Raw genomic sequence first — 25858 nt, 5'->3', positions numbered from 1 at the left:
AGCGAAGATACAAGCATAATATATACACAAAATGAAATGTTGTTACTATGTACGATCGTGTGACACACGGTTGGTACAGTATGGTCCCAAATTATGCGATTCCCCATATATGTGGTCGCCAGTTTTCAATAATAAATTTTCTCTATCTGTGAAGCTGTTCAAAGTCTGGTGATGCACAGAAATAGCTACGATGACCACAACAGCAAATAAAGTGGGTTGGTGTTGGGTGGCTTTCCAGTTTATTGTCATATGCTAGTTTTGTAGATATGTAAAAATCTAACTTATTACATTGGGTAACGTAAAAGTTATCAACATGTAGACAATTTCAATTTTTGTAAATTTCCTTACAAATTCTTTTCTTTCAGGTGGTTTTGGCTGGTGATGGGCATGAAATGACCCGTGAAATCAAGGAGGCTTTCCAACCAGAGTTCCACATCAAACATGTTCATATACATTATTTAGGACCTTGTGAAAGGCATTCAAGGCCAGCGCTGATTGACCATGGTATTCCTAAAGGACCAGGTATGAAGGTATTTCACACACTTTTAACTGGATGGTGTGATTTAACAATTCAGTGTGCAGGGATTGTTTTATTATGTCAGGTACAGTACGGTCCAGAATTATGTGGTTCCCCATTTATGGGGTCGCTAGTTTTCAAAATTAGATTTTCTGTATCTGCGAAGCTGTTCAAAGCCAGCAAGTAAAGCATCACAAAATGTATAACATCTATTGTCTTTTCAAGTATATTGGAAGCCCTAAGTACGATGTCTAATGATAGATGTAACCAAATGATATTTACCTTACATTTTATCGACATAATTTTATAATAAATAGCCTATTTAAGGAAAAATTCCATAACAATGGAATCAACTTTCGACTATGAAATTCCAGCTGACAAAATGTAAACAGAGTTGTGGTTACGTTTTCGGTAATTTTCATCTTTCTCTAACCTTTCGATAATTTTAATGTTTGTGTTAATTATGGTATATTAAAGCTTTTTTTCATTTTGTACGGTATACATAAAAGTTTTATTTTTTCCTTGTGGGTGTTCAAGGTATTCACACGTAGGCTGGGTTCGTTTATTGGCAGTGAATAGCCTAACTTTCGGTAATGAGTCTGCAATATTTCCTGTTATGTATTTTAAACAGTATAGATTTGCTTTACAAAGCTTTCTTTTTGTATAGTACTGTAAACAGTATATAAAAACCTCTCTCTCTCTCTCTCTCTCTCTCTCTCTCTCTCTCTCTCTCTCTCTCTCTCTCTCTCTCTCTCTCTCTCTCTCTCAAAGCTTAAGAATGAAAATAGTATGACTATTGATAGTTGTGGTGAACAATTCCTTGCTTCAGGTGATACAAGAAACAAAAAACACCTCATTCGATTACAACAGCTGATTATCTCTCTCTCTCTCCTTCCTGAGCTTAAGAATGAAATTAGTATGACTATTGATACTTGTGGTGAGAAATTCCTTGCTTCATATGATACAAGAAACAAACAAAAGACACGGCATTCCATTATAACAGCTGATTCTCTCTCTCTCTCTCTCTCTCTCTCTCTCTCTCTCTCTCTCTCTCTCTCTCTCTCTCTCTCTCTCTCTCTCCTTACTGAGCTTAAGAATGAAAATAGTATGACTATTGATACTTGTGGTGAGCAATTCCTTGCTTCAGGTGATACAAGAAACAAAAAACACGGCATTCGTTTTACAACAGCTGATTATCTCTCTCTCTCTCTCTCTCTCTCTCTCTCTCTCTCTCTCTCTCTCTCTCTCTCTCGTGTTATACAATACTTACATGTAGATTTGGTTTCCTTAAAAAAGTGTCAATTAAACACATCACAAAAAAAGAAAAAAATATACGGTATATAAACCTATTTCAATCCTAGCTTAAAATACGGCATCCAATTTCGTCAGCAAACCACTAATTTTTAGGAAACACCATTGCATTAAGAAAATTGCTAGTATTTAAATAGTTGATTGTTCTTTAAGAAAACATTTATGTACTTTTGTTTTAAATTTCGAGTGTGTTTTAACAATCTAGTATTACTGACTTTTTTTTTTTTTTTTTTTTTTGGCTGTGATCAGATCAACTGATGTCCAGCTGCCGCTCTCAAAAATATGTGTGTACGAGTATAGTAACAAAGTATTTTTTATACTATTTCCTAACTTATTCAAAACATCTATAAAGTTAATATTACATAACCACTGTGTTGTAACCTATCATTTGTTCCGTAACCGAAATACAAACCACGCTATTTACAAAGGGTATTACTTTTAGCGCAGCTGAAATGACGAGCCAATAGTTTTTAACGAGGGTTAATTACCCCCGCGCTAGTTAGCGGGGGGTGGGGAAGGGTGGCTTGCTACCCCTCCCCCCTCCACACACCGGTGACTTGCTCCACTTCACTTTTGGCTCGGCGGTGATCAGACGTGTCTGTTCATCGCCTTCGTGACAGCCTTTAATTTTCTTCTATTTCTTTTCAGCTTGTGTGAATGGTTGGAAGTTGACCTTCAGTTATTTTCTTTTATTTATTATGCGTACATGCCCTGGAGTTGCCGGCCGTCCTTGTGGGACTTTAATGTCGGACGTGATTACGGATCCTCACACCCTCTGCCCTCAATATCGGGGCCGACGGTGCGACCAGGATAACATGTGCAGGGAGTGGTCTGCCTCCCAGTGGGAGAGGTTTGGCCGTCGGCGTAAGAAGAAGTCCAAGAGAGACCGTTCTCCTCCTGGGTTAGCCTTGAAGGAGGAAGGTTCTCGGGACTCTTCTTCCGCCGCCCAAACCTCCTCCGAAGCTCCCCTTCGTCCGCCTCCTAAGGAGAGTCGTCCGAGTGGGAGCGCAGGCCCTTGTTCTGTTTCCCTACCTTCGGTGGGGGGAGAGGGCGTCGCCTCCCATAGCGAGGCGGTTCCCCCTCCTCCTCCGGGGGAGGTTATTGATAATAATGCCTTAACCAGTGATGATCTTTTACAGATTTGGTCGTCCCTGGGGCTTAAGGGCTTGCCCTCCAGGGTCGCTCTTATTGACCTTGTCTCATTGGGGGCCGCTGTTAAACAGTCGCCGGTGGTAGCGGAGGTAGACCCTCTGTCTATTGTCGACGTCGTGGTGACAGAGGCCTCCGACGTGGCTGGGCCTTCCGACGCAGGTGCTGTTGCTGGTGATGGTGCTCTAGGCTCTCCTCCTCCTTCCGAGCATCCTTCGAAGGGGGAAGTGAGTCCTTCGGTCTCGACTGCTGCCCAGCTTCCTTCTGAGGGAAGTGTTTTGACGGAGACTCCCCTTCGGAGGACCGATGGTCCCGATGATCTCCCCCGAGGCCGCCTTCGCCGTAAGGCTCACCGCCCTCTACGCCACAAGGGCCTCCCTTCCCCTTACAGGGGGACTAAGAGGCGCCTTTTTGGGTCTTCGTCCTCCGGGGGGGACTCTCCTCGTCAGCCTCAACCGACTGCTCTGCCCTCCTTGAACCTCTCTGCAGACCGCTCACCATCTCCTGCCGGATCTTCGCCTTCTGGAGAACTCGTCACCCGACGGGCAACGGTCCCTTCGGGGCTAAGGGATTCTTCCCTTACGCGAGCAGCGCTAGCGCACAAGCGCTCTCCTGCTCGTCGACGATCTCCTGCTCGTCGGCTCTCTCCTGATGTTCGCCCCCCTCGCCAGCGCTCTCCTGCTCGTCAGCTCTCTTCCGAGCGTCAGCGCTCATTTGAAGACCATCGCCCTGCGGTCTCTGACCACCATTTAGTTCCTGCTGAACTCCCTGCTCACCATCCACCTGGTCCTGTGGCTACGCAACATCGTGCTGCGCGTGTGTCAGAAACACATGTTCGCCAACGCGCCAGCGATCTTCCCGTTCCTGCTCGTGAACGCGCCGCACCACCTGTCCTCTCACAGGACACGCGTCGACCTTCTGCTCGCCAGCGATCACCTACACATGCTGCTCGCCATCGCACGACCCTGCATGATCGCCCGCTTACGCATGCTGCTCCTCATCCCACTACCCTGAACGATCGCCCTCCTGCGGATGCTGATCACCATCGCACCCTTTGACGCGATCATTCACCTGCGCATGCTGCTCGCCATCGCACAACCCTGCACGATCGCCCGCTTACGCATGGTGCTCCTCATCGCACAACCCTGAACGATCGCCCTCCTGCGGATGCTGATCACCATCGCACCCTTTCACGCGATCATTCACCTGCGCATGCTGCTCGCCATCGCACAACCCTGCACGATCGCCCGCTTACGCATGCTGCTCCTCATCGCACAACCCTGAACGATCGCCCTCCTGCGGATGCTGATCACCATCGCACCCTTTCACGCGATCATTCACCTGCGCATGCTGCTCGCCATCGCACAACCCTGCACGATCGCCCGCTTACGCATGCTGCTCCTCATCGCACAACCCTGAACGATCGCCCTCTTGCGGATGCTGATCACCATCGCACCCTATCACGCGATCATTCACCTACACATGCTGCTCGCCATCGCTTACCATCACGCGGTCATTATCGCCAGCGATCTTCTTCACCTACGCGGCAGCACGATCCCTCGCCGTCGCGCCATCGCTTGCGTTCGTCGCCCCGGACACGTGTTCATTTACCTGCCCACCCTCACGCCCACTCGCCTGCGCGCCCGCGCGACCGCTCGCCTGCGCGCCCGCGCGATCACCCGCGCGACCATTCGCCTTTGCGCGACCGTTCGCCCTCGCGCGACCATAGTTCGCGGCGAATTCCACAGCCGGTGGTAGCAGCAGGGACGCGTGCTCCTAGACGGCAGTCGGGATCACCTCCATCCAAGCACAGGTTGGTATTGCAGGACGAAGACAGGTCAGTACACCATTCTTCCCCACCTTCTTTTCAGGCAGGTACCGTCGTGTCCACTCCAAAGGATCGCCCGATCCCTTTCACCTTAGCGAGGATTTCGGACTCTGTCTCCTTTGAGCAGCAGACTTGGTTTGGTCCGCTGGCACGGGCGTTAGTGAGGGTTATGAAACCAGCACTCGCCGGCCAGGGTAACAAACCAGCGGCTGTCTCTCCTACGCTGAAGAGAAAGAGAGGAGTGGACTTCGTGGTGACTTCCCCCAGTGCGAAGTTGGTTCCCAAGAGGTCGGTCTCGAGGGTCCCCTCTCCTGCACGAGTACTCTCTCCTTCTCCCGTGGACGAGGCCTTTCCGTCCTCAGGTGAGTCCAGTGGGGCGGTAGTCTTCCCCTCGGCACCAGGGGGGGAGACTTCGCTTCAGGCAGGAGAATCGTCTCGTGAGGAAGGGGCCCCTCGAAGCTCGTTGTTGGGATCCTGTATCCCTCCCAGGAGGGAACCCAAGGATTCCAAGACCATCCCTAAATCCTCTGCAAGGATTCGTCAGGAACCCACGACTACCCAGGGGAATGTCCACGTATCACCCCAGGAAGAGATTCCTGGGGCAGGAGACTTAGCTGCCAGCCCGCAGGAAGGAGAACAGCAAGAGTCCGAACATGCCTTCTGGCTGGTCCTAATCCTGATAAGGCAACTTAACAGTCTTACGGATCCAGTCATCCCCCCCCCCCCGTGAAGGCAAAGACACGATTCTGGATGAAGTGTTTGACGTTCGGAAGGCCCCTAAGACCAGTGCAGCTCTGCCCTGGTCTCGGGGGCTGAAGAGTGCCAGAGCTAGGGCCAATGCTCAGCTCGCACTTCTTGCCTCCTCCAGTCGTTCCACTGCCGGGAACAAACTCATCCCTCCTCGCCTTCAGCAGAGGAGGTATTTCGAGATCCTGGGTGAGCACAACCTCGCTCTTCCTCTCCATCACTCTGTGGAGGAGCTGGCGAAGGGAGTTCCCTTGGAGAAACTCTCTGCCCGGCAGGTGTCGTTCTCGGCGGCAGAGATCCTTAACCACGAGAAGGTCGCTAAGTGTGCCATGCAGGCCACTTCGTGGCTTGATTTCTGGTTAGGATCTCTGGGCATCCTATTGCGATCGGAGGACTTGTCCAAGGAGACCAATAGGAAGGCCCTAGAGACCTTCTTGCTCTCGTGCACCCGCTCCATCGAGTTTTTGGCGCACCAGGTTACCACCCTGTGGGCCAACTCGGTGTTGAAGCGTCGCGATGCTGTGTCCGAGAGATTCCATCCGAAGGTCCCCGCCGTAGATGTGTGTAGGCTCCGACATGCCTCCCTCCTGGGGGAGAGCCTGTTTGAGCCTCAAGACTTGGAGCGAACGGCTGAGAGGTGGAGGAAATCCAGCACGGACTCCCTCCTCCACAGGGCCCTTACAACTCGGCCCTATAAGCCTCCAGCCCCGCCACAACAGCAGCAACAGCCTCGTAAGGCTCCCAAACAGGCACCGGCAGCTAAGAAAGTGGTGTCTAAGCCCCAGCCCTTTCCAGCCAAGGTCAAGAGGGGCGGTAAGTCCTCCAGGGGAGGCAAGACTTCTAGGGGTGGCGGCCGCAAGCCCTAGGGGTGGCAGTCCCCCTGCGTGTCCACCTGTGGGGGGATGTCTTCAGCGTTGCGTCCGCAGGTGGCAACATCACGGGGCCGATGCTTGGACGGTCTCAGTGATCGGCCAAGGTTATCGCGTCCCGTTCACGTCATCTCAACCTCCCCTGACAGCGAATCCAGTGTCGTTGAGCTCCTATGCCATGGGATCGGCAAAGGGGCTGGCCCTTCAGGCCGAAGTCGAGACCATGTTCGAGAAGGGTGCTCTCCAGGAGGTCGTGGACGGCTCTCCAGGCTTCTTCAGTCGACTCTTTCTTGTAAAGAAGGCTACTGGAGGCTGGAGACCCGTCATCGATCTCTCGGCTCTGAACAGGTTTGTCAAACTAACCCGGTTCAGCATGGAGACAGCAGACACGGTCAGACTTGCGGTGAGACCACAAGACTTCATGTGTACACTGGATCTAAAGGATGCGTACTTCCAGATCCCAATCCATCCGTCTTCCAGGAAGTACCTGAGATTCTGCCTAGACAACAAGATCTACCAGTTCAAGGTGCTGTGTTTCGGTCTCTCCACAGCTCCTCAGGTGTTCACCAGAGTGTTCACCCTGATTTCGACTTGGGCGCACAGGAACGGCATTCGTCTCCTTCGTTACCTAGACGATTGGCTGATCCTAGCAGACTCGGAGTCGACCCTTCTTCGACACCGAGACAGGCTTCTAGATCTTTGCCAGGATCTGGGGATCGTGGTAAACCTGGAGAAGTCCTCTCTGCAGCCGTCCCAACGACTGGTTTATCTAGGCATGCTAATAGACACCAATCTCCACAAAGCCTTTCCATCAGACGACCGGATAGCAAGGCTGAGGAGGGTGGCGGAACCTTTGCTCAGGCGAAAAGAACTCCCCGCCCAATTGTGGTTGCGTCTCTTAGGCCACCTATCCTCCCTGGCCCGTCTGGTTCCAAACAGCCGCCTCAGGATGAGATCCCTTCAATGGCGGCTCAAGTCCCGGTGGAATCAAGGATCCGATTCCCCGGACATTCTGATCCCAATGGGGTCTCTGGAACAGACGGATTTGCGGTGGTGGCTGACCGATGAGAACCTGCGAAAGGGAGTGAGTCTTCTCGTCCTCCCCCCGGAATTGACTCTGTTTTCGGACGCGTCAAAAGAAGGGTGGGGGGCGCACGTTCTGAACCAGAGGGCCTCAGGCCTTTGGTCAGAATCAGAAAAGTGCCTACACATCAACCTGCTAGAATTGAAGGCCGTCTTTCTGGCCCTTCAACAGTTCCAACGGTTCCTGGCGGGTCACTCCGTGGTGGTGATGAGCGACAACACCACGGTAGTGGCTTATATCAACAAGCAGGGAGGCACTTTTTCGCAACAGCTATCCCATCTTGCAGTAGAGACTCTGAGGTGGACCGAAACCCACTCGATAACACTATCAGCTCGCTTCATTCCTGACAAGAGGAATGTGCTCGCCGACAGTCTGAGCAGGGCTTCGCAGATAGTGAGTACCGAGTGGTCTTTGGATCCTCAGATAGCCAACAAAGTCCTGACTTTGTGGGGTTCCCCGACGGTGGACTTGTTCGCGACAGCCTTGAACTTCAAGCTGCCCCTGTACTGCTCACCAGTCCCGGACCCCAAGGCACTCTGGCAAGATGCTTTCCAGCAACGGTGGGACAACATCGACGTGTACGCCTTCCCACCATTCTGTCTGATGAGAAGGGTGCTCAACAGGACCAGACTATCGGTCAACTGTTCCATGACTCTAGTAGCTCCGCTATGGCATCACGCGGAATGGTTTCCGGACCTTCTTCAACTCCTGACGGAACTCCCAAGGGAGCTTCCTCCACGACACGAGCTTCTCAGACAGCCCCACTCCGGTGTCCCTCACAGGGCCGTAGCCTCGCTTCGGCTTCACGCCTGGAGACTATCCAGCGTCTCCTCGCGGAGAGAGGCTTTTCGCAACAGGTTGCGGAGAGAATGTCTCGGCACCTGCGAAGGTCCTCTGAGGGAGTCTACTAAGCGAAGTGGAGAGTCTTTTGTGGTTGGTGTTGTGGAAGGGGTATCTCTCCACTCGATGCCACTATTCCAGCAATAGCGGACTTCCTTGTGTATCTGCGAGAAGAAATGCGCCTTTCTGTCTCGGCAGTGAAAGGCTATCGCTCAGCCTTAAGCTTGGCCTTCAGATTGAAGGGCGTGGATATTTCTTCATCGCTAGAACTCTCTTTACTCATACGTAGCTATGAGCTTACCTGCCCCCAGTCGGAAGTGATACCCCCTCCTTGGAACGTGGTTCGAGTCCTCAGGTCTCTCAAGAGACCTCCCTTCGAGCCATTACGCCAGGCCTCCGATCGCCACCTGTCTTGGAAGACGGCTTTCCTACTCGCCTTGGCCTCGGCCAAGCGAGTTAGTGAACTTCATGGTCTCTCGTACGACATCGCCCATTCAAGGGAATGGGGGGGAGGTAACGTTCAGGTTCGTCCCTGAGTTTGTGGCCAAAACTCAGAATCCTGGAGTGCCGGATCCTCGGTTCGACTCTTTCAGGATCGCGAGTCTCCGTTCTGTAACAAACGACCCAGACCAGCTGCTACTATGCCCAGTGAGGTGTCTGAGGTACTACTTGAACAGAACGGCTGCAGTCCGTCCTCATGTGCGAGCTTTGTTTGTGAGCACAGGCAGGACAAAGAGGAGGGTCACCAGGAACACCATCTCTGCTTGGATTCGAAGGGTTATCCACCATGCCCTGAATCCTGACCCTCCTCCGTCACGTCGCCCTCGGGCCCACGATGTCAGGGGTATTGCTACATCCCTGGCCTTCAAGAGAAACTTCTCTGTGACGCAGGTACTTCAAGCTGGGGTCTGGAAGCGTCAAACGACCTTCTCAGCCCACTACCTGCAAGACGTGACCCACAGGAGCCTCGATACGTTCTCTATCGGCCCTGTGGTGGCTGCACAACAGCTGGTCTAACCTCAGGCTCCTTTTTGGACAAGTAGCAGTAGGTTGAGGGCGTTGTTACCCGGTCTTAGTCTGTGTGAATGAAAGAGTATGTCTGACCCTTACTTCTTTCTTCATTCTCCCCTCTCTTGGGGAAGCAGCATCCTGGTCCTCGCATAGCTGACCTCGACCTCTGCAGGTAACCCATGCTTCTTTGTGCTCCTAGTATTAAGCTTAATACTGTTGCGTCTCCCATACCCTGACGAGGTGGTATGGGGAACGTCCTATCCTAGAATTCCTATCTGAAGGTCTCAAGGTCAACTTCATAGGACGAGTCACACTCTCCTCCTCACACTACTTATGTAGGCCACTCGTTCCTAGCTATGCTAGGAACCTGTGAGGTACAGGGGCTCCCTCTCTCTAGTGCTGCTCACTGAGGGATCGAGCCCCCGGGCAAGCCGAAGTCAGTAAGGCTGGGGACTTTCCACCCTTCCTAAGGGGTAAGTCACCCTTTGTAAATAGCGTGGTTTGTATTTCGGTTACGGAACAAATGACAAATTCGAAGATAATTTGTATTTTTCCTAACCATACAAACCTTAGCTATTTACACATATGTGCCCGCCATCCCTGACCCCCAAGTCAAGTCCTACCTCTAAGTGAAGTGAAGCAAGTCACCGGTGTGTGGAGGGGGGAGTGGTAGCAAGCTACCCTTCCCCACCCCCCGCTAACTAGCGCGGGGGTAATTAACCCTCGTTAAAAACTATTGGCTCGTCATTTCAGCTGCGCTAAAAGTAATACCCTTTGTAAATAGCTAAGGTTTGTATGGTTAGGAAAAATACAAATTATCTTCGAATTTGTCATATTTTTCATTTAGTACATTTAAAACTATCATTATCATTCTCTCTCTCTCTCTCTCTCTCTCTCTCTCTCTCTCTCTCTCTCTCTCTCTCTCTCTCTCTCTCTCTCTCTCTCTCTCTCACACACACAAAGGAAATCATTGTATCTTTGCAAAGTTTCAATTATATTATAAATCAATTATGATTCTGAACCTCCTGGATAATCCTAGGTGCATAACTATGACCAGCCTCAGCCTCAGTTCCTTCATTACAGGGAACGGGGTGTTCTTAGCCTACCTGGGAGCCAACAGAGCCCCTTTTCCCTGTAAGGGTCTCAGCATGTAGAGGGCCTTCCGGAGGAAATTTGATGGGCTGAACAGGAATTTCTAAGTCCATCACTTCTATTCTAGAGACATGATGTCTGTTACCTCCACTAGAGGATCCTCGTATGGGGCTATATATCGAGATAGTATCTTGATGTCGTTGATAAAGATGCGTCCAGTGGTAATAGGCATGAATTTTGCATGCCTCCTGGGATTGGTCACTGAGCAGGGGGGGAGATCTTTGGCGGAGATCTCCTTGGGTTGTTTCTTCAAGCCCAGTATCTCCTTCTTGAGGTCTGCCTGCCCCTGGCGGAGCCTCTCATCCAGGAATGCCACCAAAGCCTGGAAGGTATCCTGGGAGCCTGCCAGGGAAGGTATTGGAGTGGCAGACGTAGAAGGGACCGGCTCCGAAGTCGCAACGGAAACCACTGAGGGTGTACGGGCGATCTCGCCCTCAGAATCAGGGGTCTCCACAAGATCCTCCTCTTCTTCCTGACCCCCTCCATGAGGGTCCTTTCAGTGTCGTCGGAGACATCCGACATCCTTTCCACCTCGTCGAGGTGGCACTCTTGGAGAGCGGCCGAAACATCCGATTCGACCGTCAGTTGGACGCAAGGGATCTCGTCCTTGGGGATGACAGCATCCGCAGACACCTTGGGAAAGAGCATGGCTCTCATCTTTTCGTTTGGGAGATAGGGCCCCGTGGCGTTTTTCTGAAACCCGCGCACCCACTTGCGCAGTTTCTCTCGGGCATTTTCCCTAGCCTCCGCCAACGGAGGGTTGTCAAACGCCTCATCAAGCAGGTTCTTGCATACCGTGCAGACCTGCGGAACCCAATAACGAAGATTCCCCTTTGAGATTGAACAGCCGGCGTGGGATCGGCACGCCCGGTGGCCGTAAAAGTCAGGGCGACGAACACCGCAGAAGGCGCTCTCACACTTCACATACTCCTCCTGTAAAAGAAAGAGGAAATGAGTAATTGAAAGTCAATACAAACATGACTTACTTAAATCTTAGATTAGGACAAAGTTTAATAACTTATAATATAAGATTCCATTATGTATAAGCTTAGGATAGGTAAGCTAGAAAGGAGGGTAGGGAAGACGTATACTTGTGTATCACGCCTAGCCAATTGCCGTGACCCCACACTGTAACTAATTCGAGTGGGCCGTATGTGTCCTGGGAGGAAGAGGAACATCCATGGTGGATGAGCCAAGCTTAGTCTTCCTCTAAAGAATTAGGAACGGTGGGAGGGGAAAGCTGAAATCATTCAGATAAGGAGGAGGGATAAGCTAATCCCCCTTAACGGATTAGGTCCCGGCAAGAGACTGCACATGGATGCACAGAATATGCTGGAAGATTTTTTACTGTACAACTATACACAATAGTTTTCAGTTTAGGGTATACTATACCATAAGAGTACTGGCTATTATCCATTGCTGCACAATAAACCCTGCCGGCACTGGGCCGGCAGGAGGAAGGAGTGACTGTCCACTGAAAGGTACATGTGGGTGTCTCCGGCAGCCCGGCGGCATGCCAGCAGCCCGACCAGCACTGGCAGATCTCCATCGAGGAAGGACCCTTCTAAGCCATCAGTCTATGTGGCAGGGAGAGAGGGTGACACTATAGGGTGATGGCAGATCGCCGGCAAGCCGGCGGCTCCGACAGCCGGCAAGCAACCGGCACCGGCATACCAACAAGGATACCGAAGAGACACAACACTGGTACCGGCAGTGGGATTGCTGGCGAGCCGGCGGCCCCCCTGCAGCCGGCAGCCAACCGACAGCGGTATACCGATACTGTCAGCATTCGATGAGACAGGTAGGATGTCGTAGACACTGACGGCAAGCGCTGGTAGAGAGGGGGCGGCAGTGGACCGGCACTGAGAGAGAGGGAAAGGGGAGGAGGGTAACTCAGTACCCAACCCCCTCTACCTCCGGAAGAAGTGTTCAAATGAAAGGGGGGTGTGACCTTTCATCCGGAGGCAAGAGGCCGGTCGACTGCTATGTTGCTTATGGCGGCCCAAGGTAGGGCCGAAGAACACTCAAGAGGGAAGGTCCCCCGCTGGCAGATCGACCGGCAATAGCTATCCCATAGTTCGACTATATGCGGGAAGCGTAGCAGTACGGACTAACCAACAAGGGGACCAGGCCATATCTATAATCTGCCGGCACACGGCGGAGTTTTAGAACAGTGGACAGGGGTGTGATGGCTAGCCAACACAAAGGGATAGAGTTGGGAGGGGGAAGAGGGTCCTGCGGGGGAGTGTAGGGGGGGAACGAAGTTCCCACCTGCACACCCATGGGTAAGGGATTCTGTTCAGGGCTAGCTTGTCTAGGTAGGGAGAGTCCATTCTCCAGCCTAGGGTAGGTTAGCCCAGAGTAGGTACAGCACTTGTGTCACGTCCTAAACTATAAAGAAACAGAACTCCCTTAGGCTGCCTAACCTGGGCTAGGAGAACTAGTCTCCCAGGCCAGGAAAGGCAGGGGTAGGACAAGTCGCTAGGCCACAGGGAGGAAGGGTCGTAACCCAACCAAGTGTGGACTAGGGGGAATTGCTAAGCCCTCCTACCTTCGCTCTCCAACAAGGACCAGAAGGGGAGTACAATCCCCTAAAGGAGGGTTGGAGGCGAACAACTGATACTCTGAGGTTCTATCCCAAACTCAAAGTGCACAGCCTATAGCAAGAAGGGACAGAGGGGTCCTAGCCTAACCTACTTGAATGTATCGTGGATAGGGAGGCTAGGATGTAGCCTAGGCTACCTCAGAGGGAGGAAATTACCTTTGGTCAGGTAACCGGGGGTGATGAGGAAGTATATAAAAGCCCTAGCGTAGGTTAGGTGCAAGGGAGACGACTACCAATATCATCGAAACCCCTTATATACTTCCCAGAAGGCGAAAAAACATATGTGCAATCGTTGAATCTTGTATGTATAAATGCCTGAATCTTCATTTCTATACTTGACACCAGGAACACTTATTATATCATGCAAGAAGTAAATATGAACGCTTAGGCTATCGAGCCTAGGGGCTAGGCCAGCAGGCTAGCTTAGGGTTCGGCTAACTATGATTGCCGAAAACGAATACTAACGGCATAATATAACTAATTCCTAGCAATGAAGACTAAATAACTAATATAGTCATTAGTTAAAAGACCGGGAACGCTGTTCTGGCTAACTAAATAAAGCATGCGAGGTGAACAGCAGCGTCTCAACATGACGCCTCCGGTCGGGGCACAGCTCCGCCACAAAACAAGATTTAAAGAACAATATTCGTTACTTTACGGCTGGAGCTTATTTATACAAGACAAGAATATGGTACTCAACTTTCCAGAGGAAGGCGAGGCTGAAGATTGCGACATAATGCTGAAAATAGCGAACACTGGGAAAAACACAACTGGCAGGAAACGCTACAAGATTAGGAATGAAGCGGGCGGATGTGCCGTCAGTCAAGATGGCGGACAGCTATGGCTGCCGTTTGTTTAAGTCGCGAGGTACAGTAACAGTAACGCAGGAGGATAACTTTGCAACGGCTCCTCCTATAACTTGCCACCTTCCCCCTCGAAGCGTAAACGCTATGTGGGGTGCAGATAGCCATGTAGCGTGTCAAGCATACGTCCCCTGTTGATATACCATATCCTAAAGGGAAACCTTTAGGGTACTCGCGCCAGAAGTTAGAATTCTCTGAAACCTTTAGTTCAATTCTCTGGGAATATCTACTGTAGTCATACATACCCTCAGGAAGCTACTGAAAGAACTTTCCATCAGGACGTCATGGCCATATCACCCAAAAATAAATTTTTTGCTTCGCTCAAGATCCGTTTATTTTCTCCATTCTTGCATCATCTCTGTCACAACGAACGTTATTACAGTAAAGCAATTATTTGATGACTTTAAAAGCCGGCCTACTACTTTCTTCTCTTTTTTGCGGATGATTTCATAATTGAAGTGGGTACAAGTTGACTTATAACTGAAGTAGCGAAAAGTATTTTGGATATGGAATGAACAATTATCCTTCGTAACAGTTTAGAATTATAGTAAATTATCATACTGTCATTAGCGGCAGTTTGCTATTGTTGGTTAAACGCAAACATGTTAGCGTAACATGCTAACATTATCAGTGTTTTCCATTTATTTGTTGACATTCTACTGGTCGGTTGTAGTCGCTCTCGTTCGTTCGTTTGTACATAGCAACTTTCGACCTTCTGCGCATAAACTCCTCCCACCTGTGGATAAACTCCCCCTCCACCAATAGGATTACTTCTTCTCTTATAACCCCTCCCCATTTTCCCCTACGTCATTTTAACCGCCTCATTCAACTATTCGACTTCACCCGCTTTATTCAAGTATTTTACTTGATTCAGTACAACTATACAATTCCTTTTATGTAATACCCTCGTATACATATTACATTTGACCCAAGAATTACTAGTTTTGTTATCCGATATCTTATGAAATCACCTCATTTTATATTCCCATTAAATATTATTTATCATACACACCATTTTATCTTACTATATTACTTTTATACACTTTGTTATTACCTTGTCATGCCCCGATTTCACATAAATACTTCCTCTGGACACGTTTCCTATTCTGGTTCATTCATGTTTACTCTCTAGACTCCGTTGTTTTTCCGTTAACCAATCACAAACCCTTACATATGGAAAGTTTGCACAGGGGGGTTAATATTTCCCAATCCCCACCTTCCAACAAACTCTTTTCCATGGAAACCTTTGTCCAAGTCAGGTCTTTGTTAGTTCAAGTGACATCTTTTTGCTTATTTTACGATGAAACATCTGCAGTAATCCATACTTGAAAGCATTTCGGTGAATTCCAATGTTGATAATTTACTTAAATCTCATAATGTAATAGCTCAACGTTTACAATGTCCCAAGTGCAGTACTAAGCTGAGGCAAAGAAGAAACGGTGATTTGGATATACAGAAGTTAAGACATCACATTCACAATACCCCGGTGGCCCACAAGTTTCGTCGTCGAGGTCATAAAAGTAAGTCATTAATTTCTTTAATTTTATATATTTGCAGGTAGAACCTTGGTTAGGGGTTGTGACCTGGGAAGGGGGTCCAGGGGTTTATCCCCGGCTAGGGGTTGTGACCTGGGAAGGGGGTCCGGGCCCTTGCCCCCGACTAGGGGTTATGACCTGGGAACCTCTAGGTTAGGTTAGGTGGGTTTGTTAGGTTCTGTACCCTTTTGTACCTTTTTATATATTGTGTTAAGGGTATAAATTTTGAATGTTTGATTTATTTATAAGAACAATTTGATATTATAAGAAAATACAGTACAGTAATACCTCGACATACGAGTGTCCCAACATACGAGAAATTTGAGATACGAGGAAAGTTTTGAGAAAATTTTTGCCCTGAGATACTAGACAAATTTGAGATATAAGGATACGAGACGGTTCCCTATGCGGCCGCTAGGTGGCCGAGTGTGTGAGAGGCTGCTCACCAGGACAGCATTGCTCGCTCTTTCCCTGTAGATCTCCGTTGCGTAAAGTTATCTCCGAGCATCGGCCATAGTGTTTGCACTTTTTACGTGTTTTTTGCATTAATCGGTACAAAATTGAGTGAATAAGCTATGGGTCCAAACCAAGCGAGTGCAAACAAGGGTAGTGAAAAGAAAAAGTGTATAATGACAATTGAGATAAAGCATGAAATAATCGAAAAACAGAGTGGAGTACGAGTGACTGAGCTGGCTCGCCAATATGAGAGGAGTACATCAACAGTATGTACCATCCTCAAGCAGAAGGATGCTATAAAGATCACCAAGCCGCCCAAAGGACTAACCATCCTTTCCAAGCTGCGCAGTGATATTAATGACGAGATGGAGAGGCTTCTTTTAATATGGATAGAGGAGAAACAGTTGGCGGAAGATATCCTGACCGAGACTATCTGTGAAAAGGCCAGCGGAATCTACGATGACTTGGAAGGAAAGCAAGCAGCTGAGAGAGGGGAGACTTCATCGCCAGCGGAAACCTTCAAAGCCAGCCGTGGCTGGTTGGATAATTTCAAAAAACGGACTGGGATGTACTCGGTTGTGAGGCATGGGGAAGCAGCAAGTTCTGACTCGAAAGCCGTGGCAGACTACGTCAAAACTTTTGCCTCAGTTATCGCAGAACAAGGATACATCCCCCAACAAGTGTTTAACTGCGATGAAACTGCCCTTTTTTGGAAGAAGATGCCCAGGAGGATATTCATCATGGCAGAGAAGAGACTACCGGGCCATAAAGCCATGAAAGACCGGTTAACTCTAGCCTTGTGTGCCAATGCCAGCGGTGACTGTGAGGTCAAGCCACTGCTGGTGTACCACTCAGAAAACCCACAGAAAAACTGCAAGTGATGTGGCGCACTAATGCTAAGGCTTGGGTTACGCAGCAATTCTTCACAGAATGGGTTAATCTGTTCTTTGGTCCGGCAGTCAAAAAATATTTGGCCGAAAAAAGCCTGCCAATAAAATGTCTCCTGGTCCTCGACAATGCCCCTGGTCACCCTCCTGGTCTCGAAGAGGACATTATTGATGAGTACAGGTTCATCAAGGTCCTTTATCTCCCGCCCAATACCACACCACTCCTCCAACCCATGGACCAACAAGTAATTTCCAACTTTAAAAAACTGTACACGAAGCATTTGTTCAAGAAATGCTTCAATGTCATGGACAACACCAATCTCACCCTTCGTGAATTTTAGAAGGAACATTTCAATATCGTCCATTGCTTAAAAATTATGGACGATGCATGGCAGGGTGTCACACGAAGAACTCTTAAATCAGCATGGAAGAAATTGTGGCCAGCTTCCATCACTGAGAGCGACTTTGAAGGGTTCGATACGCCAGACCCTGATGACCCCGAATCTATTGTGGTGTATAAAATCGTATCTCTTGGAAAGTCCATGGGGCTGGAGGTAGATGAGGCAGACGTGAACAACCTTGTCGAGGAGCATCAGGAAGAGCCCACGATACAGGAATTGTTCGAGGTCCAGGAGATGCAACATTCGGAGGTGTTGCAATAGCTCAGTAGCGAGGAGGATGTGGAAAAGGAGGACCGCCTTTCTACGAAGGAAATCAGACACATGTTAGAGAAGTGGCAGGAGTTTTCTGATATTATGGCAAAGAGGCACCCGGACAAGATGGCGTGTGGTCGTGCGTTAGCGTTTTGTGATGACACTTGTGTACGTCATTTTTGTAACATTTTGAAGGGGACACAAAAGCAAACATCCCTAGATAGGTTCCTTTTAAAAAGGCCGGCAAAAAGTGAGTGAAAACGAGTAAAAAAGCGAGGCTAAAAGAGCCAAGCCTGAAGAAGAAAAGTAGAAAAATGAAAATGAAAACAAAATTAGAATTAAGTTTAGTGGAATGTAAGATTAGCATTTATCTTTTAAGTGTGTGTACAATAAGCTAATTTCATGTAAGTTTAATTTAAAGTTTGTCACATGGTGTTACAAAGGTGTAGCGTACTGAATGTGTTGCCGCCAAGTTTCTCTCCTCCCCTTTCTCTCTCCCTCCTCCTCCGCACACACCGCCGTCAGCTGCTGCCATCTGTCTCGAAGGTAAGAACATAATAATGTCACATTTTATTGCAGATCATAACCAATACATAGGTATTTGTTATTTTATGAGCGTAGGTTGTGAGTTAGAACAATTAAAAATATGTTTTTCCACTGTAATACACTATTTTTAGATGTTTTTTCAGAGGGTGGGAATGCATTAATTTTTTTTAGTTATTTTATATGGGAAAAATTGATCTGAGATACGAGCGAATTGACATGCGTGGTCGGGTCCCGGATCACATTAAGCTCGTATCTCAAGGTATTACTGTAGTACATATAAAGTATTGAAAATGGGTAGCAAACGTGTTTGAATAGGCAATTAGCTGTTTGCCATGGCTCTAATGAAATTATTTCTGTTATGTATTTTGAAATGTGCAATTTTCCATTGATGCAGGGCCATTAATCAACCAAATTCTCACATAATTCGGGACCCTACTGTATGTTGTTAGATATTTAAGAACAGTTGATATAATGGACTATTTTTTAATGCCCTACCAGTTTTAATTTGAGAGTATTTCTTGTATTTTTGTTGAAAACTACTATAACTTGTTTTACGGAGATTTTCCTATTTTTGAGCATTTAGGCAGATTTGTCATGACAAGACTGACATTAATAAATCTTCTCCAGTTGACAGAAAAAAGAAGCCGGGGGATGAAGATTTCAACAACAAGCCAATTATAAGGAATCAAATTGATTACCTTGATGTTCCTCAAGGATTACTTTACAGATTCCAAGTACCCCGAGTAAGTATGACTAGTATAATAGCTTTAATTAGGATTAATATTTTGACCATATAGTAATTGTATTGATTTTATTATTTTAAGATTTTGCATAAGCTATGGTTCTGGTTCTTGTCATCACTTATGCATTCAAGGTACTGTACTTAGAAATTGGGGAGGTGGGGATTGAGCCAAATGCATGCAAAGCTTGGAAACTTGTAAGAAAGCTCCAGCGACCATTTCAATAAGTATGCTTATTTTTTCTGAAAGCACTGCAGTTCTTTTTGTGCTATGCGAAGTTTTAGAAGTTTGCCTTTGTTCCACCTTATGACAGGCAAGAGGTCTCTTGAACGTGAAGAAGCGGCTCACCCAGTTCAACTCTAATTTTATCTTGATTTTATTTCTAGTTGTCAGTATTTCTCCCTTCTTATTTAATTACTGTAACTTTTGTCTTGTAGTCCTAACTCTGAGTAATGTTTCCCATATCTATATATTTCTTTATCTATATTAATATTATTTATTCATTTTGTTTCTTAAATTGCATGAATATTTCAACATTCATTAATAATCACTGCCTAGGTGAATGGTAGAAGGGATCATGGTTGGGGACTCTCGGATTCTGACCATAAGCCCATCATTACAGATTCAGGGAGATTGATTCCATGTTTTTTATGGGCTCAGTCCTAACAGGCTGGATTAGCTTACACCTGTGCCTCTATATCTGTTTTGATTCTATCCCATGGGTAGGTTATGGAATGGACAATTTTAGTATTATATTCTCATTGTGCCGATGGTGGATGATATAAATCTTTCCAACATATACTTTCCTAATATTCTCAGGCTGGAAGAACAAACAAAAACATAAATATGGATATTTCAATTAAATTCCCTCCCATCCACTGGATATGCTGATTGTTCCAGGGCTAATACTGACAAGGAAAGTCTTTCCTACTCTTAACACTGATCCTACCTTCCCTTCTTGTTGATGACTTAAGAACTTAAGAAGGTCACACTTTAGACATCCGTAGTTCTGGTGTTTACATACTAGATCCTTTTATTCCATCTTCCCCATGATATCAGGGGAATAAAATATCTGGCAGTATACATGAAAATTACAAGTTAAGTATGTTGTGGGCATTATGGGCAATTTAATTATGAAGACTTTAGTACTGTATTTTCAAATATTTTGGGAAGATTGAAAGTATAAAATTAAAGCTTAAAAAAATGAGCAAGCTTTTGAGGCTTATATTACTTGTGCTAATTCTTCAGAAGCTAAGATTGCCTTTCCAAGTGTTAAGAATGGCAAATTGTTCCTATACTAACAAACCTTACATTATTTATTGAGGATATACTTTTGGCGGAGCTGGAAGGCAGCCATTAAATTTAATGTGCGAGGTGGCAACCCCACCTAACCACTTAAAGTGGGTAGGTAGAGGGTGGCTGGGTGGTACCCGAGCCACCTATATCTACTCACGGTTCAATGAACCACATCACCTTTTGCTTTTGGATGGTAGAGAGCGGACATCTCGGACGTCTCCTCGTAGCCATTTAGACATTTGCTTTACGTTCATCCTTTTCCCCATACAGATGTGACTGTTTTTCTCTCTCATGCTCCATTACAGAGTAATGTTGCCGTTTCCAGATGTTGACGTTGTTTGTCCCCGCGAATTTATCGGAAGGGAACCTCTTTGCTGACAGCGCTTCATGGAAGTAATCTCTCCCTTCCGTGGGTTGGGTGACGACATTTGTCCCAGCGAGTTTATCGAAAGGAAGCCTCTTTGCTGACAGCTCCTCTTGGAGGTAATCTCTACTGTCCACTGTTTGGGTTTTTCTTCTCCTGGAAGGGAAGAATTCTTTTAATTTTCAATATGTTTCTTCTTCAGCACTTGCAGACGATATCAAAGTGTGAAGTCGGCTGCTACAGCTGTCGTTGACGTCTTGGCTGTCTACGAGGACCGCCTCCCATTCGCCCTTCCGCTGGCCCCCTGCTGACAACGAGTCATCCTGCCACCTGCTGATTTCGTCATCACCCAACGATCCACAATTTCTCTCTCCCCCCCTACAGGCAATGTTCCATCCCGCGTATACAACATTCGCATGTCCAGGAAGATCTTAATAGGATGGTCAGAATTATAAAAAGTCTTATGCAATAGGCATAATGAACTAATTGAACGACGGTGTCAGATTAATATCTACATCAGGAATAAGAAATTTAATAGACCGTAAGTTTCTGTCCAACAAATAGAGATAAGAATCAGCAGCTGAAGTCCAGACAGGAGAACAATACTCGAAGCAAGGTAGAATGAAAGAATTGAAACACTTCTTCAGAGTAGATGGATCACCGAAAATCTTAAAAGACTTTCTCTATAGGCCAAATTTTTTGTGCAGTTGAAGAAGACACAGACCTAATGTATTTCTCAAAAGTAAATTTGCTGTCGAGAATCACACCTGAAATTTTGAGTCATACAAAGTTAAAGAATCGTTATCAATGCAGAGATCTGGATGTTGAGGAGCCACTATCCTTGACCTACTAACAGTCATACTTTGAGTTTTCAACTTCATACCCCATAATTTCCACCAAGCACTAATTTTAGCTAGATCTCTATTAAGGGATTCAGCAACCACACATCTACATCCAGGAGATGGAATTGATGTAGGGAGAGTAGCAGCATCTGCATATGCAATAAGTTTTTTTTTTTTCTTGGCCAAACAACTTATCATGTGTATGTAGTATGAAAAGTAATGGGCCAAGAACATTACCCTGAGGAACACCAGATATCACATTCCTATACTCACTAGGGTGCCCATAAAAAAACTCTGTGATCTATTGCTTAAAAATTCAATAATGATGCTAAGAAACGACCCACCCACTCTCAACTGTTTGAGTTTGAAAACAAGGGCCTCATGATTAACATGGTCAAAGGCAGCTCTTCAATCAAGGCTAATCATACAAACTTCCCGACCACAATCAAGGGATTTCTGTACACCATTGGAGATTGTAAGAAGGGCATCACATGCTCCAAGGCCTTTACAAAAACCAAATTGCAAACCAGGGAGCAGATGATTACCATAAGCAAACATATCAAGATTTTTGCCAAAAGACATTCAAAAACTAGATATTGGAGTTATGGAAATTGGGTGGTAAACTGTCGGAGTTGAGGTACCACAAGCACATTTACATAGTGGAGTAACATCAATTCTCCAACAAGTGCTAGAAGCTCCTCTTCTTGCTAACTTTACGCAAAATAACATAACTTTGGAGCTAAGAAATCTGCTGTCTTTTATAAAAAACAAAGGAAAAATACCATTTGGGTCTACACCTCCATAAGCATCAAGGTCAATCAAGAGAGCTTTAATTTCACTGGTTAGTTTAGCCTTAGGAAAACAGGAATGAGGAAGTTTGAGTTTCTCATTACTCTGCTTACTGTCAAACACATCTGCCAAAAGGGTTGCCTTTTCCTTTGGACAGTGAGTGACTGAGCCATCTGGTTTAAGTAAAGGAGGAACTCTTGCTTCTACACCAAAGAGTGCAGATTTAAGGGTAGGCCACCATTTATGCTCCTGGGTTGTACTGAAAGGGGTTCTTTTATGGTTAAATTGAATTCCTTTTCAGTTGAAGCATAAACTCTCTAAACTGAGTACAGTTATTCCAGGTCAAATATGATCTGTTACCCTTCCAAAGATGATAGGCCTCCTGCCTCTCCAAATAAGCACGTCTACAATCATCATTGAACCATGGTTTGTCTTTCACTCGGTACCTTAGCACACGATAAGGGATACGCCTATCAAATTTGTTGACTAGATTCCCATTCAATGGGACTACAGGATCAACACTCTTATACAATTGTTACCAATTCAAGCACAAAAGATCATTCAAAATCCCATTCCAGTGTGCTCGAGATTTCATATAAACCCTATATATATAGAAGAAAGACAGAGATGATGAGAATGGAGTATGCAATGGAAGATGGAATATCATTGGAAGGAGAAAGAATAATTTAAGTATTTAGGAACAATGATCTCCAGTACAGGGTCTATAGAATTAGAGTTTAGTGAAAGATTGAAAAAAGCCAATCAGACAATGGCTAGGTTAAGAAAAATTTGGAAATCAAATCGCCTAAAATTTCATATAAAAATCAGACTCTATATCAGTTTAGTGAGATCGGTGTTACTTTATGGACATGAGTCATGGTATGACAATGAAATAGTCTCCAATAGATTTAGTAGAATTGAGAATAAAGCCCTCAGAAGGATATTGGAAGTTGAATGGCAGGACAGGATTAGAAATGAAACTATAAGAGAGATTACTCGAGTACCATGTGTGGATGAGATCATGATGAGGGGTAGATGGAGATGGTTTGGGCATTCTCTTCGCACTCCTTGAGAGAGATTAGTTCACCAAATGTTTAACTGGGCTCCACAAGGCACTAGAAGAATTGGAAGACCCAGGCCTACATGGCTTAGGACTATAAAATGCGAAGTAGGAGATGGAGAAGTATTGAATTAAAAGCTCAAGACAGAAACAACTGGCGAAATCTAACCGAGGCCCATTGCGTCAATAGGCGTAGGAGGAGATGATGATGATATATATATATATATATATATATATATATATATATATATATATATATATATATATATATATATATATATATATGGGCTCAATCCCTGTCATCCTGATGGAAGGTTCCTTCAGTAGCTTCTTAAGGGTATACAGTATATGACTACAGTTGATATTCCCAGAGAATTAAACTAAAGGTTTCACAGAATTCTAACTTCTGGCGCGAGTACCCACAAGGTTTCCCTTTAGGATATCGTATATCAATGGGATGTATGCTTGACACGCCACATAGCAATCTGCACCCCACATAGCGTTTAAACTTCGAGGGGGAAAAGGTGGCAAGTTATGGGAGGAGCTGTTACAAAGTTCTCCTCCGTTACTGTTTTGGTACTCAGCGACGACAACATCCGGCCGCCATGTTTTCCGCCATCTTGGGTGACGCCGCCGGAGCGCGCCATCGTCATTATTTCTTACGTAGCGTATATGACCAGGTGCTTTTTCCCAGTTTTTCGCTAAGTAATTCATCATGTCGCAATCTTCTGCCTCGCCTTCTTCTGGAAAGTTGAGTACCATATTCTTGTATTGTGTAAATAAGCTCCAGCCGTAAAGTAACGCCTTTTTATCTATAATACCGTGTTTTGTGGCGGATTTGTGCCTTAACCGGAGGCGTCATGTTGGACGCGGTTGTTCGCCTCGCATGCTTTATTTAGTTAGCCAGAACAACCCTTCCCGGTCTTATAACTAATTATCAGCATTAGTTATTTAGTCTTCATTGCTAGGAAATAGTTATATTATGCCGATAGTATCCTTCTCGGCGAGCATAGGTAGCAGTTCGTAGGCTAGAGTTCTAGCCTAACCCCTAGACTTGATAGCCTGGGTGGTATTTGTTTACTCTCATGCATGATAAAATAAGTGTTCCTAGTTTTATTTTATGAAATGGAGATTTTAGGCATTTATACATATAAGATTCAGTGATTGCACATATGTTTTTGCCTTCGAGGAAGTATACTAAGGGTCTCGGTGATCTTGGTAGTCGACTCCCTTGCCCCACACCTAACGTAGGGCCGTGTATACTTCCTATCCTCCCCAGTTACCTTACCTAAGGTATCTCCTTGGCTACATCCTAGCCCTCCTTACCTCGAATTGTATTCGAGTGAGGTTAGGCTAGGGTTTTCTTTCCCCACTCCTAGCCATAGTACATGAGCTTTGAGTTTGGGACAGAACCTCAGAGTATCTGTCGCTCGCCCCCAGCTCCCCCTCTAGGTGAATGAACTCTCCTTTTGGGGCCTTGCTGGTGGGCGAAGGTGGAAGGGCCCTGCCCTTCCCCCCAGTCCACACTTGGTAGGGTTTCAACCCTTTCCTCCCTGTGACCTAGCGACCTGTCCTTCACCTACCTTCCCTGGTTCGGGACTTGCTTTCCTAGCCTAGGTTAGGCAGGCCAGGGGATTTTGTTTCTTTATAGTTTAGGACAGTACAATAGTGCTGTACTTTCTCTGAACTAACCTACCTTAGGCTGGAGAATGAAGGCTCCTACGCCTGGGATAGGGCTGGTTCCACAACAGAACCCACCCCCTGGGGCGTTTGGTGAAGGCTACGCTTCCCCCTCGCTCCCCCTCAGGACCCTCGCCCCTCCCCCCTCTGTCCTTTTGTGTTGGCCTAGCCATCACACCCCTGTCCGCCGTCCTACAACTCCACCGTGTGCCGGCGGGTTATGGGTTCAGCTTGGTCCCTTCGTGGGTGAGTCCGAGCTGCTTTGCTTCCCGCATATAGTCGAACTATGGGATAGCCTAAGTGGTCAGTCTGCCGGCGTGGGACCTCCCTATCTTAGAGTGTTCTCCGGTCCTCCCATGGGCCGCCACCCGCAATTCCTGCCGACTGCCGGCTCTGTTACGGCTGGATGAAATTTTGTCCCCTCCCTTTCATTTGAACACTCCTTCCAGAGAAAGATGAGGTCGGGGTAACGAATTACCCTTCCCTCTCTCTTCCCCTACCCTTTCTCTCTACCTATCAGTGCCGGTCCACTGCCGCTATCCTGCCGGCAATAGCTGTCAGGGTACCCTAGTATCCACTCTGTCTCATTGATTGACACCAGTGCTGGAATACCTTCGTCGGTCGCTTGCCGACTGCCGGGGGCCGCCGGATGCCGGCAATCTGCCATCACCTTGAAGCTCCTATTTTCTCTGCCACATAGACTGATGACAGGGAAGGGGTTCCCACCCTCGATGGGGATTCTCCGGCGCCCGGTGCGCTTCCGGCATGCCGCCACGCTGCCAGCGCCACCTAATCATATTATTTCAGTGGACCGTCACCCTCTCCTGCCGGCCTGGTGCCGGCAGCGACTATTGTATAGCTATATATGATAGCCGGTATGTCTATGGTACAGTGCTTACCCTAGATGAAAATCTATGATGTATAGTTATGCAGTAAACTATTTCCATGCCGGGACCCACCTGATTAGAGAGGGGTTACTTCACCCCCCCCCTTTTCTTATCCTAAACTGAATGAACTCAGTTCCCCCCCCCCCT

At 47.0% G+C, this 25858-nt stretch overlaps 1 protein-coding gene across 1 annotated transcript in view; it reads left to right on the top strand.

Moving 5' to 3' along the window:
* Positions 1-25858, top strand: part of LOC137626160 (dystroglycan 1-like) — a 388225-nt gene that overhangs the window by 268777 nt on the left and 93590 nt on the right. The window contains exons 10-11 of the mRNA XM_068357241.1: positions 366-522; positions 18681-18796. Of these exons, the coding sequence (XP_068213342.1) occupies positions 366-522; positions 18681-18796 (273 nt within the window). The remainder of the gene's footprint in view (positions 1-365; positions 523-18680; positions 18797-25858) is intronic.

Source organism: Palaemon carinicauda, chromosome 2 (genome assembly GCF_036898095.1).
Source record: "Palaemon carinicauda isolate YSFRI2023 chromosome 2, ASM3689809v2, whole genome shotgun sequence".
Taxonomy (NCBI): domain Eukaryota; kingdom Metazoa; phylum Arthropoda; class Malacostraca; order Decapoda; family Palaemonidae; genus Palaemon; species Palaemon carinicauda.
The sequence above is the reverse complement of the archived record's forward strand: the minus strand, read 5'-3'. Positions and strand labels throughout refer to the sequence as shown.